Raw genomic sequence first — 18245 nt, 5'->3', positions numbered from 1 at the left:
CTCCCAAAAAAATTAGAGGGAACACTGCTCCGAATGTTTCTTTCCAGATGCTAACGATGTTCCCAGCTCTTACCGGCTTGCAAGCTCTTTCATTGTTACTCTCTCCGAATAAAGGGTTTTTTTAAGCCCTAACCAGGGGATAAAATAATGTGCTGGCTTAGGACGCTAGCCACATGAATACCTGCTAAGCAGATTCTTTTTCCTATTTTCCTCCCCAAAAACTAAGGTGTGTCTTATACTCCGAAAAATATGGTATATAGATAGGGTGTGGTTAAATGTCTCATAGAGCTAGTCAACGCCTAAAACTTATGCTAGAGAGATATTCATGCCTGGCTCTCATTCTTCTGACTCTTGAATCTAAATACGATCAACGAAGCAGTGGAAGTGATGTGCCGGTGCCTGGAGGCTGTTGGGGCCTGGATGGGTGTCAACAAACTCAAACTCAACCCAGACAAGACGGAGTGGATGTGGGTCTTGCCTCCCAAGGACAATTCCATCTGTCCGTCCATTACCCGGGGGGGGGACTACTGACCCCCTCAGAGAGGGTTTGCAACTTGGGCGTCCTCCTCGATCCACAGCTGACATTGGAACATCATCTTTCGGCTGTGGCGAGGGGGGCGTTTGCCCAGGTTCGCCTGGTGCGCGTGGCTTGCATTGGCTGCCGATCAGTTTCCGGTCACAATTCAAAGTGTTGTTTATGACCTTTAAAGCCCTACATAGCATTGGACCAGATTACCTCCGGAACCGCCTGTTACCGCACAAATCCCAGCGACCGATAAGGTCCCACAGAGTTGACCTTCTTCGGGTCCCGTTGACTAAACAATGTCGGCTGGTGGAACCCAGGGGAAGAGCCTTCTCTGTGGCGGCCCCAGCCCTCTGGAATCAACTCCCCCCCCGGAGATTAGAATTGCCCCCACCCTCCCTGTCTTTTGTAAACTACTCAAGACTCACTTATACCGCCAAGCATGGGGCAGTTGGGACACCTTTCCCCCAGGCTCTTTTATACTTTGTTTTATTGTTTGGTATGAATGTGTTGTTTGGTTTTTTAAATAATGATAGGGTTTTATATGTTTTTTAATATTAGATTTGTTCCACTATAATATTGTTTTTATTATTGTTGTGAGCCGCCCCGAGTCTTCGGAGAGGGGCGGCATACAAATCTAATAAAAAAAATAAAGAAATAAAGAAATAATATACACACGGTACTAACAGTGGGAAGAGTTTGCCTTGGTCCTGATGCTGATGGCTGTGTCTTAGATACGCGGTGTTCAACGAAGACGGATCCCTGGCGGAGCTGAAGGGCTTTGAGGTGAAGCGGCGAGGGGAGCTGCAGCTGGTCAAGATCTTCCAGTCGTCGGTCTTCGAGGCCTTCTTGAAAGGCACCACCCTGGAGGAGGTCTACGCATCGGTGGCCAAAGTAGCCGATTACTGGCTCGACGTCCTGTACAGCAAGGTGGGAATCGGGAGGCCGAGTTCTTCCCGTAGCAGCAGACGGTCACAGTATGGGCAGTTCTGTGTTAGCAAAAACTTCAGAAGAGAAGGATTTAGGGGTCGTGATTTCCGACAGTCTCAAAATAGGTGAACAGTCAGGTGGTAGGGAAAGCAAGTAGGATGCTTGGCTGCATAGCTAGAGACACAACATGCATGTTTGTGAGTGACATAGAGGAAGGCTTGCCTATTTGCCAATGACTCTAAAGTGTGTAGTAGGGTTGATATTCCTGGAGGTGTCTGTAATATGGTAAATGATTTAGCTTTACTAGATAAATGGTCAAAGCAATGGAAACTGAAGTTTAATGTTTCCAAATGTCAAATAATGCACTTGGGGAAAAGGAATCCTCAATCTTGAGTATTGTATTGGCAGTTCTGTGTTAGCAAAACTTCAGAAGAGAAGGATTTAGGGGTCGTGATTTCCGACAGTCTCAAAATGGGTGAACAGTGCTGTCAGGCGGTAGGGAAAGCAAGTAGGATGCTTGGCTGCATAGCTAGAGGTATCACAAGCAGGAAGAGGGAGATTATGATCCCGCTGTACAGAGCGCTGGTGAGGCCCCATTTGGAATAATAGTGTGTCCAGTTCTGGAGACCTCACCTACAAAAAGAGATGGATCAAATTGAACGGGTCCAAAGACGGGCTACGAGAATGGTGGAAGGTCTTAAGCATAAAACGTATCAGGAAAGACTTCATGAACTCAATCTGTAGAGTCTGGAGGACAGAAGGAAAAGGGGGGACATGATCAAAACATTTAAAGGGTTAAATAAGGTCCAGGAGGGAAGTGTTTCTAATAGGAAAGTGAACACAAGAACAAGGGGACACAATCTGAGGTCAGTTGGGGGAAAGATCAAAAGCAACATGAGAAAATATTATTTGACTGAAAGCGTAGTAGATCCTTGGAACAAACCTCCAGCAGACGTGGTTGGTCAATCCACAATAACTGAATTGAAACATGCCTGGGATAAACATATATCCATCCTAAGATAAAATACAGAAAATAGTATAAGGGCAGACTAGATGGACCAGGAGGTCTTTTTCTGCCATCAGACTTCTATGTTTCTATGTTTCTAAGGAAAGAAGGAAGGATGGAAAGAAGGAAGGATGGAAGGAAGGAAGGCAGGAAGAATCCACAGTCACTGAATTGAAACATGCCTGGGATAAACAGATCCATCCTAAGATAAAATACAGAAAATAGTATAAGGGCAGACTAGATGGACCAGGAGGTCTTTTTCTGCCGTCAGACTTCTATGTTTCTAAGGAAGGAAGGAGGGAAGGAAGGAAGGAAGGAAGGATGGAAAGAAGGAAGGAAGGAGGGATGGAAAGAAGGATGGAAGGAAGGAAGGAAGAGAAAGAAGGAAGGAAAGAAGGAAGGAAGGAAGAATCCACAGTAACTGAATTGAAACATGCCTGGGATAAACATAGATCCATCCTAAGATAAAATATAGAAAATAGTATAAGGGCAGACTAGATGGACCAGGAGGTCTTTTTCTGCCGTCAATCTTCTATGTTTCTATGTTGACCCCACTATGTTTTTGTAACCCGTCTTCCCCCGTTTCCAGGCAGCCAACATGCCCGATTCTGAGCTGTTTGAGTTGATCTCGGAGAACCGGTCCATGTCTCGGAAGCTGGAGGATTACGGAGAGCAAAAATCCACCTCCATCAGCACAGCCAAGCGCCTGGCTGAGTTCCTCGGCGACCAGATGGTGAAGGACGCCGGCCTGAGCTGTCGGTTTATCATCTCCAAGAAGCCAGAAGGGTCCCCAGTGACAGAGAGGTAACATCCACCGTGATTTGAAAGGGGGGGGGGGGGGAGGATGGGCTGTCATTCTCATTTTGGGGATTATTATTATTATTATTTATTTATTTATTGGATTTGTATGCCGCTCCTCTCCGCAGACTCGGGGCGGCTAACAACAGTGACAAAAACAACATGTAACAATCCAATTTAATAAAAGAACTAAAAACCCTTATTATAAAAACCAAACATACACACAAACATACCATGCATAACTTGTAATGGCCATGGGGAAGGAATATCCTAACTCCCCCATGCCTGGCGACAAAGGTGGGTCTTGAGTAATTTGCGAAAGACAAGGAGGGTGGGGGCCATTCTAATCTCTGGGGGGAGTTGATTCCAGAGGGCCGGGGCCGCCACAGAGAAGGCTCTTCCCCTGGGGCCCGCCAAACGACATTGTTTGGTCGATGGGACCCGGAGAAGGCCAACTCTGTGGGACATTATCGGCCGCTGGAATCCGTGCGGTAGAAGGCGGTACCGGATGTATTCTGGCCCAATGCCATGTAGGGCTTTAAAGGTCATTACCAACACTTTGAATTGTGACCGGAAACCGATCGGCAGCCAGTGGAACAGTACACTAAACAAACTGTTGTAACTCGACGGCTGCCTGTACTTTTCCTCGACTGGCTTTGAGGGGCGCTAATCTCTCCTTTCCTTCCGCCCCAGAGCCATCCCACTGGCCATTTTCCAAGCCGAGCTCTCGGTGCGCAAGCATTACCTCCGGAAATGGCTCAAAAGCCCTTCGCTGCAGGATTTTGATATCCGAACGGTAAGCAAATTAGGCCGAATGGAATGGATCCAACCTGGTTTTACTGTCCAGATTCTCGTGGCTTGTTGAAGAATGGAATAGAAGCATAGAAGATTGACGGCAGAAAAAGACCTCCTGGTCCATCTAGTCTTCCCTTATAGTATATGTTATAATATATGTTTATCTCAGGCATGTTTAAATTCAGTGACTGGATTTACCACGTCTGCTGGAAGTTTGTTCCAAGTATCTACTCTTTCAGTAAAATAATATTTTCTCATGTTGCTTTTGATCTTTCCCACAACTAACTTCAGATAGTGTCCCCTTGTCCTTGTGTTCACTTTCCTATTAAAAACACTTCCCTCCTGAACCTTATTTAACCCTTTAACATATTTAAATGTTTTGATCGTGTCCCCCCCTTTTCCCTTCTGTCCTTCAGACTAGACAGATTGAGTTCATTAAGTCTTTCCTGATAAAAGTTTTATTCTTAAGACCTTCCACCATTTTTGGACCCATTCAATTTTATCCGTATCTTTTTGTAGGTGAGGTCTCTGGAATGGAACAGAATAGACATTGGAATGTAGAATAGAAATAGAACAGAATAGAATAGACATTGGAATGTAGAATAGAAATAGAACAGAATAGAATAGACATTGGAATGTAGAATAGGAATAAAATAGAATATAGAATAGGAATAGAATAGATATTGGAATGTAGAATAGGAATAAAATAGAATATAGAATAGGAATAGAATAGAATAGATATTGGAATGTAGAATAGGAATAGAATGGAATATAGAATAGGAATAGAATAGAATAGATATTGGAATGTAGAATAGGAATAGAATAGAATATAGAATAGGAATAGAATAGAATAGATATTGGAATGTAGAATAGGAATAGAATAGAATATAGAATAGGAATAGAATAGAATAGACATTGGAATGTAGAATAGGAATAAAATAGAATATAGAATAGGAATAGAATAGACATTGGAATGTAGAATAGGAATAGAATAGAATATAGAATAGGAATGGAATAGAATAGAATAGATATTGGAATGTAGAATAGGAATAGAATAGAATATAGAATAGGAATAGAATAGAATAGATATTGGAATGTAGAATAGGAATAGAACAGAATATAGAATAGGAATAGAATAGAATAGATATTGGAATGTAGAATAGGAATAGAATAGAATATAGAATAGGAATAGAATAGAATAGATATTGGAATGTAGAATAGGAATAGAATAGAATATAGAATAGGAATAGAATAGAATAGATATTGGAATGTAGAATAGGAATGGAATGGAATAGAATAGAATTATTTATTGGCCAAATGTGATTGGACACATAAGGAATTTGTCAATGGTGCATATGCGCCATTAATATTAATCAATATTAATATAAACTGTAAGGATGCAAGCAACAAGTTACAGCCCTACAGTTACAGTCCTACAGTTCTAAGTGGGAGGAGATGGTGATAGGAACAACGAGAAGACTAATAGTAATAGTAATGCAGCCTTGGTGAATAGTTTGACTGTGCTGAAGGAATTATTTGTTTAGCAGAGTGATGGCGTTTGGGGAAAAACCACTCTATCCCAGGTTTCCGAGTCTTCGGAGAGGGGCGGCATACAAATCTAATAAATAATAATAAATAATAATAATTCCTGGAAATTACTTCCAGTTGCCTTTGTTAATAACCAGAGTATTAATTTAGATGACTCCATTTTATCCCTTTGGGCTTCATCGGGGGTTGCCTGTTTTATCCGCAGATCCTAGACTGGGATTATTACATCGAAAGACTGGGCAGCACAATCCAGAAGATTATCACCATCCCGGCAGCACTGCAACAGGTAGTAACGCTTGGGAGTGAATCCTTAAAGAGAAGGGCAATTGCAACACCTTGGTCTCTTCAGTCTTGAAAGAGGGCATTTAAGGTGTGACTTGATTGAAGGGTATAAAATCACGCATGGGATAGAAAAGGTGGATAGAGAAAAATCATTTTCTCTATCACACAATACTAGCACGAGGGGGACCTCCCTAAAGCTCACAGGTAAGAAAGTGAGGACAAACAAAGGGAAATATTTCTCCACCCAGAGGGTCCTTGGTTGATGGAATTCCCTCCCAGAAGAGGTCGTGACAGCTGTCAGCCTGGAGAGCTTCAAGACAGGATTAGACAGATTCAGGGATGCCAAGTATATTGAAACGGATGTCCAGGTGCCACCTCTATGTTGGTTGAGGCAGGCAGGGTTCCCTTGGGTCCCATTTGTTGGGGGTCAAGGGAAAGGGAGGGTCTTGCCTTCTCTTTCTGCTCAAGACCCCCATGGACAATTGGTGGGCTACTGTGGGACACAGAATGCTGGACTCGATGGGCTTTGGCCCGATTCAGCAGGGCTCTTCTTAGGTTCCTTCCTTCCTTCCTTCCTTCCTTCCTTCCTTCCTTCCTTCCTTCCTTCCTTCCTTCCTTCCTTCCTTCCTTCCTTCCTTCCTCTTCCAAGTGCCGCCTCTATGTTGGTTGAGGCAGGCAAGGTTCCCTTGGGTCCCATTTGTTGGGGGTCAAGGGAAAGGGACGGTTTTGCCTTCTCTTTCTGCTCAAGATCTCCATGGACAATTGGGGGGCCACTGTGGGAAGCAAAACGCTGGACTCGATGGGCTTGGGCCCGATTCAGCAGGGCTGTCCTTAAGTTATAATGTTCTCCTCATGGCATCGGGCCAGAATACCTCCGGGACCGCCTTCTGCCGCACGAATCCCAGCGACCAATTAGCTCCCACAGAGTTGGCCTTCTCCGGGTCCCGTCGACTAAACAATGTTGTTTGGCGGGACCCAGGGGAAGAGCCTTCTCTGTGGCGGCCCCGACCCTCTGGAACCAGCTCCCCCCAGAGATTAGAACTGCCCCCACCCTCCTCACCTTTCGTAAACTCCTTAAAACCCACCTTTGTCGCCAGGCATGGGGGTATTGAAACATCTCCCCTGGGCCTATACAGTTATGTATGGTATGTTTGTGTGTATGTTTGCTTTTAATAATGGGGCTTTTAGTGTTTCTTTTAAATTATTAGATTTGTTATATATTGTTTATTATTGCTGTGAGCCGCCCCGAGTCTACGGAGAGGGGCGGCATACAAATCTAATAAATGAATGGATAGATAGATAGATAGATAGATAGATAGATAGATAGGTAGATAGATATGTAGATAGATAGATGAGATAGATAGATAGATAGATAGATAATATAGATAGATAGATATGTAGATATGTAGATAGATAGATAGATAGATAGATAGATAGATAGATAGATAGATAGATAGATAGATAGATAGATAGATGATATAGATAGATAGAAAGATAATATAGATAGATAGATAGATAGATAGATATGTAGATAGATATGTAGATAGATAGATAGATAGATAGATAGATAGAAAGATAATATAGATAGATAGATAGATAGATAGATAGATAGATAGATAGAAGATAGATAATATAGATAGATAGATAGATAGATAGATAGATAGATAGATAGATAGATAGATAGATAGATAGATAGATAGATGATATAGATAGATAGAAAGATAATATAGATAGATAGATAGATAGATAGATATGTAGATAGATAGATAGATAGATAGATAGAAAGATAATATAGATAGATAGATAGATAGATAGATAGATAGAAGATAGATAATATAGATAGATAGATAGATAGATAGATAGATAGAAGATAGATAATATAGATAGATAGATAGATAGATAGATAGATAGATAGATAGATAGATAGATAGATAGATAGATAGATAGATAAATATTGGAACACTGCTATCAGGTGTCCCCCCCCACAGTGACATGACATAACCAATGCAGAAGATGTACCTTCCTCACTGTAAAAGGGGAAAGGAACGAGGGGTAAACTGAGGCTTCCCGGACAGGTGAAGAATCCGGTGCCTCGTGTCCGTCACCCCGATTGGCTGCACAAGAAGCTGCTGGAGAAGAACGATGTGTACAAGCAGAAAAAAATCAGCGAGCTCTTCGTCAGCGAAGGCAAAAGACAGGTGAGGTTACACACCTTCCGTCCTCTGCCCAGAGCCCGTGGCCAGTAGGGCTGAAGGGCAGGACAGCGGAGACCGGCCACATGAGGGGTGAGGGCAAACCTTTTGTTTCCCTCGGGGGAGGCGGGGGCTGAAAGCGCACCCACGTGTGTCCACACCCACAATTTAATGCCCGCCCACATACCTCTCTCTACCTGTACAACTTACCCAATTTCCTCCTGGTTGTGCCAGGATGCCAGGCAACTGAAGCGAAGGTGGCAGAGCTAAATTTAATTTGATTTAATAATTTAATTTAGTAATTTATTTATTTTTTTTAAAAAAATTAAGTTTATTAATTAACAAAGGGTAAATGGGGGGGAGGGGAAGGGGGGGTACATAGATTCAAAATGGGTAAGGGTATCTGTTACGTGATAGTATATTTCATAATATATGTAACAAAATGTAACAAAAGTTCAATATTCACATTTGCATCTTATTACTATGAATAATTCATTTATCTATCTTATCATGTTAATTAATAGGTTTTAATTAACATAATTTGATAATTTAATTTAATTTAATAATTTAATTTACAGTGGTACCTCTACCTACAAACCGCCTCTACTTACAAACTTTTCTAGATAATAATATATTTAATATTTAATATTAAATCTAATATTAGATTTCTTATACTGTTATTATTTTGTTGTGAGCCGCTCTGAGTCTACGGAGAGGGGCGGCATACAAATCTAATAAGTTGTTGTTGTTATTATTATTATTATTATTATTATTACCGGGTGTTCAAGATTTTTTGGCCTCTTCTCAAGAACCATTTTAAACTTACAAACCCGAGCCTCCGAAACTGTAACCGGAAAAAGCAGGGAGAAGCCTCCGTGGGGCCTCTCTGGGAATCTCCTGGGAGGGAACAGGGGCGGAAAAGGCAGGGAGAAGCCTCCGTGGGGCCTCTCTAGGAAACTCCTGGGAGGAAACAGGGCCAGAAAAGGCGGGGAGAAGCCTCCGTGGGGCCTCTCTGGCAATCTCCTGGGAGGGAACAGGGGCGGAAAAGGCAGGGAGAAGCCTCCGTGGGGCCTCTCTAGGAAACTCCTGGGAGGAAACAGGGCCAGAAAAGGCAGGGAGAAGCCACTGCGGGGCCTCTCTAGCAATCTCCTGGGAGGAAACTGGGCCAGAAAAGGTGGGGAGAAGCCTCCGTGGGGCCTCTCTGGGAATCTCCTGGGAGGGAACAGGGGCGGAAAAGGCAGGGAGAAGCCTCCGTGGGGCCTCTCTAGGAATCTCCTGGGAGGAAACAGGGCCTCCACCCTCCCTGTGGTTTCCCCACTCGCACGCATTATTTGCTTTTATATTGATTCCTATGGGAAAAATTGCTTCTTCTTACAAACTTTTCTACTGAAGAACCTGGTCACGGAACGAATGAAGTTCGTAAGTAGAGGGGCCACCTCTATATCCTTAGATGAACATCCTTCCACCCGTCTACGGAGAGGGGCAGCATACAAGTTTAATAATAATAAATAAAATTGTCTGCGGCCTTTCCCTCTAGGTCTCCACTAACCTCCCCAGGGAGAGTACCCCAAACAGTCAGGTGGTCGATATGGAAGATTTTGGGGTCACCAAACCCTTGCAGCCGGTGCCCCCCATATCGAGCAAGCGTAAACGAACCCCCACGGCAGAGGAGAGCCAGCAGCCGTCCCAAGCTCTGGAGCTCACCCAATCCTGGAGGGAGATCCTGGGCCCCCCACCGCCCGCTGGCACCACGAAGGTAAGTCAGCTTCCTTAGGGGGGCTGCACGTCCATCAGAGAGCAGGCCAAAACGCTTGAATAATCAAGTAGAAACAGAATATTATAAAATATGGAACAAATTGTATGAATGGTGGGATTTTAAAAATGATATTACAAGTTAAAGTAACAAGAATTTATAACTTTTTGAACCTATAGTTTTGAACTGTTATAAGTTGGAGTTTAATAGTTTAAAAAGGTTTACAGTAGAATAAATTTAGATATTTACTATATTATATATTTTTTTGAATAAGTATTTTACAGACAAAGTAATTAATTAACATATAGAGTCAAATTTAATAAATATCTAATACAAATGTATGCTATTTTTCTATTGATCTGACTATAGTTAGGTTTTTATTTTTTGTAGTAGTTAGACTTCTAAGATAAGCGGAGCAATGACAGCTCCTTGAGTGTCTTTGTTTGTCTTTAAAAAAAAATTCAATAAAAATATTTTTTTAAAAAAAAGCTTCTTGGCCAAATTAGCAGCAAGGTTGCTTTGAGGTTGAGGCTGCCCTGGTGGGAACGCCATTGATTCCTTCACCCCCGAGATAGCTTCCGAAAAAGGAAGTTGTTGGACGTTTATGGCCATTGCTCAAAGGGGCTTGGTTATCCTTGCGAAGAGCAGCTCTTCCAACAGAGGTGGACATAGGCCCCTCTAGCAGTCAATTCGGAGGAGGTGGAGGCATAGGAGTCAGGGTTAGCGTCAAAGCAACCTGAGAAGACTGACGGCAGAAAAGACCTCATGATCCATCTAGTCTGCCCTTCTACTATTTCTTGTATTTTATCTTAGGATGGTTGTATGTTTATCCCAGGCATGTTTCAATTCAGTTACTGTGGATTCTTCCTTCCTTCCTTCCTTCCTTCCTTCCTTCCTTCCTTCCTTCCTTCCTTCCTCCCTCCCTCCCTCCCTCCCTCCCATCTTCCTTCCTTCTCTTCCTCCCTTCTCTTTCCTTCCTTCCTTCCTTCCTTCCTTCCTTCCTTCCTCCCTCCCTCCCTCCCTCCTTCCTTCCTTCCTTCTTTCCTTAGAAACATTGAAAAATAGAAGACTGACGGCAGAAAAAGACCTCCTGGTCCATCTCGTCTGCCCTTATACTATTTCCTGTATTTTATCTTAGGATGGATATATGTTTATCCCAGGCCTGTTTAAATCCAGTTACTGTGGATTGACCAACCACATCTGCTGGAAGTTTGTTCCAAGGATTTACTACTCTTTCAGTAAAATAATATTTTCTCACGTTGCTTCTGATCTTTCCCCCAACTGACCTCAGATTGTGTCCCCTTGTTCTTGTGTTCACTTTCCTATTAAAAACACTTCCCTCCTAAACCTTATTTAATCCTTTAACATATTTAAATGTTTCGATCATGTCCCCCCTTTTCCTTCTGTCCTCCAGACTCTACAGATTGAGTTCATGAAGTCTTTCCTGATACATTTTATGCTTAAGACCTTCCACCATTCTTGTAGCCCATCTGCGTTGATGGGGAAACTTTTTGCCGGGGCTGCTGGCGCTCCTAATAAAAGAGCCATTGATTTAACTACAGAGGGTCTGTTATGTTTGGGAGACCAGCCGGATCAATAGGCTTGCATTTGGCATCTTTCTGTCTAGATCAGGGGGTTCCTCAACCCCAGGCTGCAGCCCACACCCGGCTGAGTACCGTGGTCAAAGTCTTTTATCCCAGTCTCGTCCTGTTTTGCTTCAGGCAATGTAAATTTCCCCCTTTGATCGTATAAGGTCCTGTTTGGAGTGATGTAGACTTGTTTATCAGTGAAATGTTTATTGAACCCTTTTATGGTCAGTTGTCATCCTGTTGCAAATTCACCAGAAATGCAGACTTAAGTTAATTCCGTCCTATCCTGGCTATAATAGAATCAGGGTAAGCCGAGCATTTTATGCTAGAGGTCCAGGTATATATAATGTGATATATTCCTATGCTACACTGCAACAGATCTCTGGTCCCGATGAAACATAGAAACATAGAAGTCTGACGGCAGAAAAAGACCTCCTGGTCCATCTAGTCTGCCCTTATACTATTTTCTGTATTTTATCTTAGGATGGATCTATGTTTATCCCAGGCATGTTTCAATTCAGTTACTGTGGATTTACCAACCACGTCTGCTGGAAGTTTGTTCCAAGGATCTACTACTCTTTCAGTCAAATAATATTTTCTCATGTTGCTTTTGATCTTTCCCCCAACTAACTTCAGATTGTGCCCCCTTGTTCTTGTGTTCACTTTCCTATTAAAAACACTTCCCTCCTGGACCTTATTTAACCCTTTAACATATTTAAATGTTTTGATCACGTCCCCCCTTTTCCTTCTGTCCTCCAGACTATACAGATTGAGTTCATTAAGTCTTTCCTGATACTTTTTATGCTTAAGACCTTCCACCATTCTAGTAGCCCGTCTTTGGACCCGTTCAATTTTGTCAATATCTTTTTGTAGGTGAGGTCTCCAGAACTGGACACAGTATTCCAAATATGGTCTCACCAGCATTCTATATAGCGGGATCATAATCTCCCTCTTCCTGCTTGTTATACCTCTAGCTATGCAGCCAAGCATCCTACTTGCTTTCCCTACCGCCTGACTGCACTGCTCAACCCAGGCGGATGAGGCTGTCGGAGGAAGGGCTCGACCCCAAGCCCCTACTGAAGAGTTAGCTAGACTCTTTGGAACAAATTTCCAGCAGACGTGGTTGGTAAATCCACAGTTTACTGTGGATTTACCAACCACGTCTGCTGGAAGTTTGTTCCAAAGATCTACTACTCTTTCAGTAGGGCTTTGCAGCCCTTCCCCACAGCCTCATCCGCCTGGTTTGCTCTGCCGCAGGAGGAACGGCTTCTCTGGCTGCGCTACCATAAGAAGAAGTGGGAGCTGCAAGCCCGGCAACGCCAGGAGCGCCGGAAGAAGCGGAGGCTGGCCGACGGAGAAGCAGCCCCGGGGGGAGGAGTGATCCGGGCCGGGCCTTCCAAGGGGCTGAGCAATTTCCTGCGCAAGACCGCGCGGAGCATCCTCGACATGCCGTGGCAAATAGTCCAGGTATGGGCGCACCCACCGCAGGGGACTGTGGGCAACGTTCAATGTGGGCACCGCTGACCAGATAATAATAATAATATTTCCAAATCACTTTATCAAAAGCTTTTTCTGCGTCTACAAATATTAAAGCTGCTTGTTTTCCCACATGTACGTCGTAATATTCAATTGTGTTTAATATTGTTCTGGTATTGTTTTTGATCTGTCTATACAGTAAGAATCCACTTTGATCTATATGAATCATTTGATTTAATATTAATTTTAATCTTTCTGCGATAATTGCCGCCAATATTTTGTAGTCTGTTCAGAAGAGTGATTGGTCTGTAATTTGAATTAAATATTTTTCTGATTCGTTTTGGGGAGTTAAACTTATATATGCATGTTTCCAAGATTCTGGTAATTTCCCTCCAATAATAATAATAACAATAACAATAATAATAATATTTATAATAATAATAATTATTATTATTATTATTGGGTTTTAGGAGTTTGCGAAAGGCAAGGAGGGTGGGGGCAATCCTTATCTCCAGGGGGAGTTTATTCCAGAGGGTCGGGGCCGCCACAGAGAAGGCTCTTCCCCTGGGTACCCGCCAGACGACATTGTTTCGTCGACGGGACCAGAGAAGGCCAACTCCAAGTCTTTGGAGAGGGGTGGCATACAAATCTAATAAATTATTATTATTATTATTATATTATTATTATTATTATTATTATTATTATTATTATTAACTCCTAACCGGGGGACCTAACCGGTTGCTGGATTTGTGCAGCATTGTTCTTCCTTAGATTCTTCTTGCCTTTTGTCAGGACAAATACTTTAACCTGCTCACATTTCTTCTCCCTGCTAGCATTTGCCTGGTGCACCAGTTGCGGCCCTATTTGGACCGGGACTCACTGCTCACAGTCACTCATGCCCTCATCACCTCGAGGCTCGACTACTGTAACGCTCTCTACATGGGGCTACCTTTGAAAAGTGTTCGGAAACTTCAGATCATGCAGAATGCAGCTGCGAGAGCAATCACGGGCTTCCCTAAATATGCCCATGTTACACCAACACTCCGCAGTCTGCATTGGTTGCCGATCAGTTTTCCGGTCACAATTCAAAGTGTTGGTCATCACCTATAACAGTGATGTTCAACCTTTTTTGAGCCGCGGCACATTTTTTACATTTACAAAACCATGGGGCACATTGAGTGGGGGGGGGGGGGGGCTAAAAAATTATTGGACAAAAAATTCTCTCTCTTCCTCCCTTTCGCTCTATTCTCTCTCCCTCTTTCTCTCCCTTCCTCTTTTTTTCTCTCTCTCCATCCCTCTTTCTTTCTCTCTTCCTTCTTTCCTCTTTTTGCTCTCTCTCTCTCTCTCTCCCTCCCACCCTCCATCCCTTTATGTCTTTCTCTCTCCCACCTTCCCCTCCCTCTCTTTCTCTCTCTCTCTTGCTTTCTTTCTTTCTCTCTCTTGCTCTCTCTCTTGCTTTCTTTCTCTCTTGTTCTCTTTCTCTTGCTTGCTTTCTTTCTCTTGCTTGCTTTCTCTCTTGTTTGCTTTCTCTTTCTCTCTCTTTCTATCTCTCTCTCTTGTTTTCTTTCTCTGAGCTTCGCGGCACACCTGACCAGGTCTCCGCGGCACACTAGTGTGCCACGGCACACTGGTTGAAAAACACTGACCTATAAAGCCCTTCATGGCACCGGACCAGAATATCTCCGGGACCACCTTCTGCCGCACGAATCCCAGCAACCAGTCAGGTCCCACAGAGTCCTGTCAACAAAACAATGTCGCTTGGCGGGACCAAGAGGAAGAGCCTTCTCTGTGGCGGGCCCCGGCCCTCTGGAACCAACTCCCCCCAGAGATTAGAATTGCCCCCACCCTCCTTGCCTTTCGTAAGCTCCTTAAAACCCACCTCTGCCATCAGGCATGGGGGAACTGAGATATTCTTTCCCCCTAGGCCTTTACAATTTTATGCATGGTATGTTTGTATGTATGTTTGGTTTTATAACAAGGTTTTTTTTTAGTTGTTTTAGTATTGGATTTATATGATGTTTTTTATTACTGTTGTTAGCCGCCCCGAGTCTACGGAGAGGGGCGGCATACAAATCCAATAAATAATAATAATAATCATCATCATCATCACCATCATCACCATCACCATCATCATCTCGAGAAAATAATCCAAATGTTCCCAGTGGTTGATTTAAAAAACTCAAGATTCTCCTCTGGTCCTCAAACCTTTTTTCTTCCTCCTCCCAAGATTGCTCAGACTGGCCAGCCAGGCCTCTTCAAGCTGTGGGCGGTCATCGGGAGCGACCTCTACTGCCTGAAACTGAACGTCCCACGCATCTTCTACATCAACCAGCGTGTCCCTAAACCTGAAGACAGCACCGTCTACAAAAAGGTACCTCCAACTCCTTTCCTAGAGCAGTGTTTTTCAACCAGTGTGCCGCGGCACACTAGTGTGCCGTGAGACATGGTCAGGTGTGCCGCGAAGCTTGGAGAGAGAAAGAAAGCAAGAGAGAGAGAGAAAGAAAGCAAGAGAGAGAGAGAGAGAAAGCAAGAGAGAGAGAGAGAGAGAGAAAGCAAGAGAGAGAAAGAACAAGAGAGAGAGAAATCAAGAGAGAGATAGAAAGAGAGGGAGGGAAGGAGAGAGAGAAAGACATAGAGGGAGGTAGGGAGGGAGAGAGAAAGAGAGCAAAAAAGAGAGGAAGGAAGAAAAAGAGGGATGGAGAGAGAAAGAAGGAAGGGAGAGAAAGAGGGAGGAAGAGAGAGAAATAGAGCAAAAGGGAGGAAGAGAGAGAGAAAATATTTTTGTCCAAACTTTTTTTAGCCCCCACCCTCCCCCCGCTCAATGTGCCCCAGGGTTTTGTAAATGTAAAAAATGTGCCGCGGCTCAAAAAAGGTTGAAAATCACTGTCCTAGAGGAACAGTCCAGGACATAATTTCCCATCTGTCTGGACATGTGGGTGCTGGACAGGGACTTGAACTTTCGTTCGGGTGGAGAAAACCCGGCAGCTTTCAGATTTGTGGTTTCAAGTTTTATTGGATTTATATGCCACCCCTCTCCAAAAACTCGGGGCGGTTAACAACAATCGTAAACAATATACAATAATAATCCAATACTAAAAGCGAATTAAAACCCCTTAATATATAAAACCAAACGTACATACAAACATACCATGCATACAATTGTAACAGCCTAGGGGGAGTAGAAGTCTTAATTCCCCCATGCCTGGCGGCGGAGGTGGGTTTTAAGTAGCATTCGAAAGGCAAGGAGGGTGGGGGCAATTCTAATCTCTGGGGGGAGTTGGTTCCAGAGGGCCGGGGCCGCCACAGAGAAGGCTCTTCCCCTGGGTCCCACCAAGCGGCATTGTTTAGTTGACGGGACCCGGAGAAGGCAAACTCTGTGGGACCTAACTGGTCGCTGGGATTCGTGCAGCAGAAGGCGGTCCCTGAGATAGTCTGGTCCGGTGCCATGAAGGGCTTTATAGATCATAACCAACACTTTGAATTGTGACCGGAAACTGATCGGCGACCAATGCAGACTGCGGAGTGTTGGTGTTACATGGGCATATTTAGAGAAGCCCATGATTGCTCTCACAGCTGCATTCTGCACGATCTGAAGTTTCCGAACACTTTTCAAAGGTAGCCCCATGTAGAGAGCGTTACAGTAGTCGAGCCTCGAGGTGATGAGGGCATGAGTGACTGTGAGCAGTGAGTCCCGGTCCAAATAGGGCCGCAACTTTCCCAGATGTTGCCAACATGGCCTCTCTAATAAATTGTAACTTTGAGGAACTTTCTAGCCTCGGAGTTTTATTTTGTTGGGGCTATTTATGCCGATGATACCCAGCTGTACATCTCCACCCCATGTCCAGTCAAGGAAGCAGCGGAAGTGATGTGCCGGTGCCTGGAGGCTGTTGGGGCCTGGATGGGTGTCAACAGACTCAAGCTCAACCCGGATAAGACGGAGTGGCTGTGGGTTTTGCCTCCCAAGGACAATTCCATCTGTCCGTCCATCACCCTGGGGGGGGGGGAATTATTGACCCCCTCAGAGAGGGTTCGCAACTTGGGCGTCCTCCTTGATCCGCAGCTGACATTGGAATATCATGTTTCGGCTATGGCGAGGAGGGCATTTGCCCAGGTTCGCCTGGTGCACCAGTTGCGGCCCTATTTGGACAGGGAGTCATTGCTCACGGTCGCTCATGCCCTCATCACCTCGGGGTTTGACTACTGTAACGCTGTCTACATGGGGCTACCTCTGAAAAGTGTTCGGAAACTTCAGATCGTGCAGAATGCAGCTGCGAGAGCCATCATGGGGCTTCCTAGATTCGCCCACGTTTCTACAACACTCTGTGGCCTGCACTGGCTGCCGATCGGTTTCCGGTCACAATTCAAAGTGTTGGTTATGACCTATAAAGCCCTACATGGCAATGGACCAGAGTACCTCCGGAACCGCCTGCTACCGCACGAATCCCAGCGACCGATAAGGTCCCACAGAGTTGGCCTTCTCCGGGTCCCGTCGACTAAACAATGTCGTTTGGCGGGACCCATGGGAAGAGCCTTCTCTGTGGCGGCCCCGGCCCTCTGGAATCAACTCCCCCCGGAGATTAGAATAACCCCCACCCTCCTTGCCTTTCGTAAGCTCCTTAAAACCCACCTCTGCCGTCAGGCATGGGGGAACTGAGATACTCTTTCCCCCTAGGCCTTTACAATTTTATGCATGGTATGTTTGTATGCATGATGGTTTTATAACAAGGGTTTTTAGCTGTTTTAGTATTGTATTGTCACATGCTGTTTTTACCACTGTTAGCCGCCCTGAGTCCACGGAGAGTGGCGGCATACAAATCCAATGAATGAATGAATGAATGAATGAATGAATGAATGAATGAATGAATGAATGAATGAATGGTCTCTCTAATAAATTGGAACTTTGAGGAAGTTCTAAGCTCGGAGTTTTATTTCGTTGGGGGTGTTTATTGGAACGCTGACACTTCCTCCTGAGCTGTGCCTACTCTCTTTGCAGGTGAATCGAATTCTTCCCCGTTCCAGTTTGGTTTTCCACCTGTACGAGTACTCCGTGCCTGAAGACATGTACCTGGAGCACGTCAACGAGATCAACGCCGGCCTCTCTGCTCCAGACATTGAGGGGGTTTACGAGACCCAGGTAATGCCTTGATTAAAATGTGAAAAGGGGGAGAGCGAAAAGGGGGAGCAGATAGACGGGCAACAAGTTGGCTCCTTCCATTGCCACACCAGTGAACAGCCCTTGCAATAATATTTATGGGATTTCAGAAACTCTTTTAGCCAGAGAAAACTCTATCCAGGGTTTATTATTATTATTATTATTATTATTATTATTATTATTATTAATTAGATTTGTATG

General features: G+C 44.2%; 2 protein-coding genes across 2 annotated transcripts in view; both read left to right on the top strand.

The window, feature by feature from the left end:
• LOC139172790 (DNA polymerase epsilon catalytic subunit A-like) overlaps positions 1-1548 on the top strand; it is a 14074-nt gene extending 12526 nt beyond the window's left edge. Inside the window, exons 11-12 of the mRNA XM_070762011.1 lie at positions 1258-1453; positions 1537-1548. Coding sequence (XP_070618112.1) covers positions 1258-1453; positions 1537-1548 — 208 coding nt within the window. The remainder of the gene's footprint in view (positions 1-1257; positions 1454-1536) is intronic.
• POLE (DNA polymerase epsilon, catalytic subunit) overlaps positions 1262-18245 on the top strand; it is a 50289-nt gene continuing 33305 nt past the window's right edge. The window contains exons 1-9 of the mRNA XM_070763066.1: positions 1262-1453; positions 3049-3263; positions 3951-4053; positions 5806-5886; positions 7958-8080; positions 9612-9830; positions 12674-12883; positions 15120-15263; positions 17886-18026. Of these exons, the coding sequence (XP_070619167.1) occupies positions 3058-3263; positions 3951-4053; positions 5806-5886; positions 7958-8080; positions 9612-9830; positions 12674-12883; positions 15120-15263; positions 17886-18026 (1227 nt within the window). The 5' untranslated portion in view covers positions 1262-1453; positions 3049-3057. The remainder of the gene's footprint in view (positions 1454-3048; positions 3264-3950; positions 4054-5805; positions 5887-7957; positions 8081-9611; positions 9831-12673; positions 12884-15119; positions 15264-17885; positions 18027-18245) is intronic.

This window comes from Erythrolamprus reginae, chromosome 10, assembly GCF_031021105.1.
Source record: "Erythrolamprus reginae isolate rEryReg1 chromosome 10, rEryReg1.hap1, whole genome shotgun sequence".
In the NCBI taxonomy this organism is placed as follows: Eukaryota; Metazoa; Chordata; class Lepidosauria; order Squamata; family Dipsadidae; genus Erythrolamprus; species Erythrolamprus reginae.
Note: the sequence above shows the minus strand (reverse complement) of the source record. Positions and strands in the feature narration are given on the sequence as shown.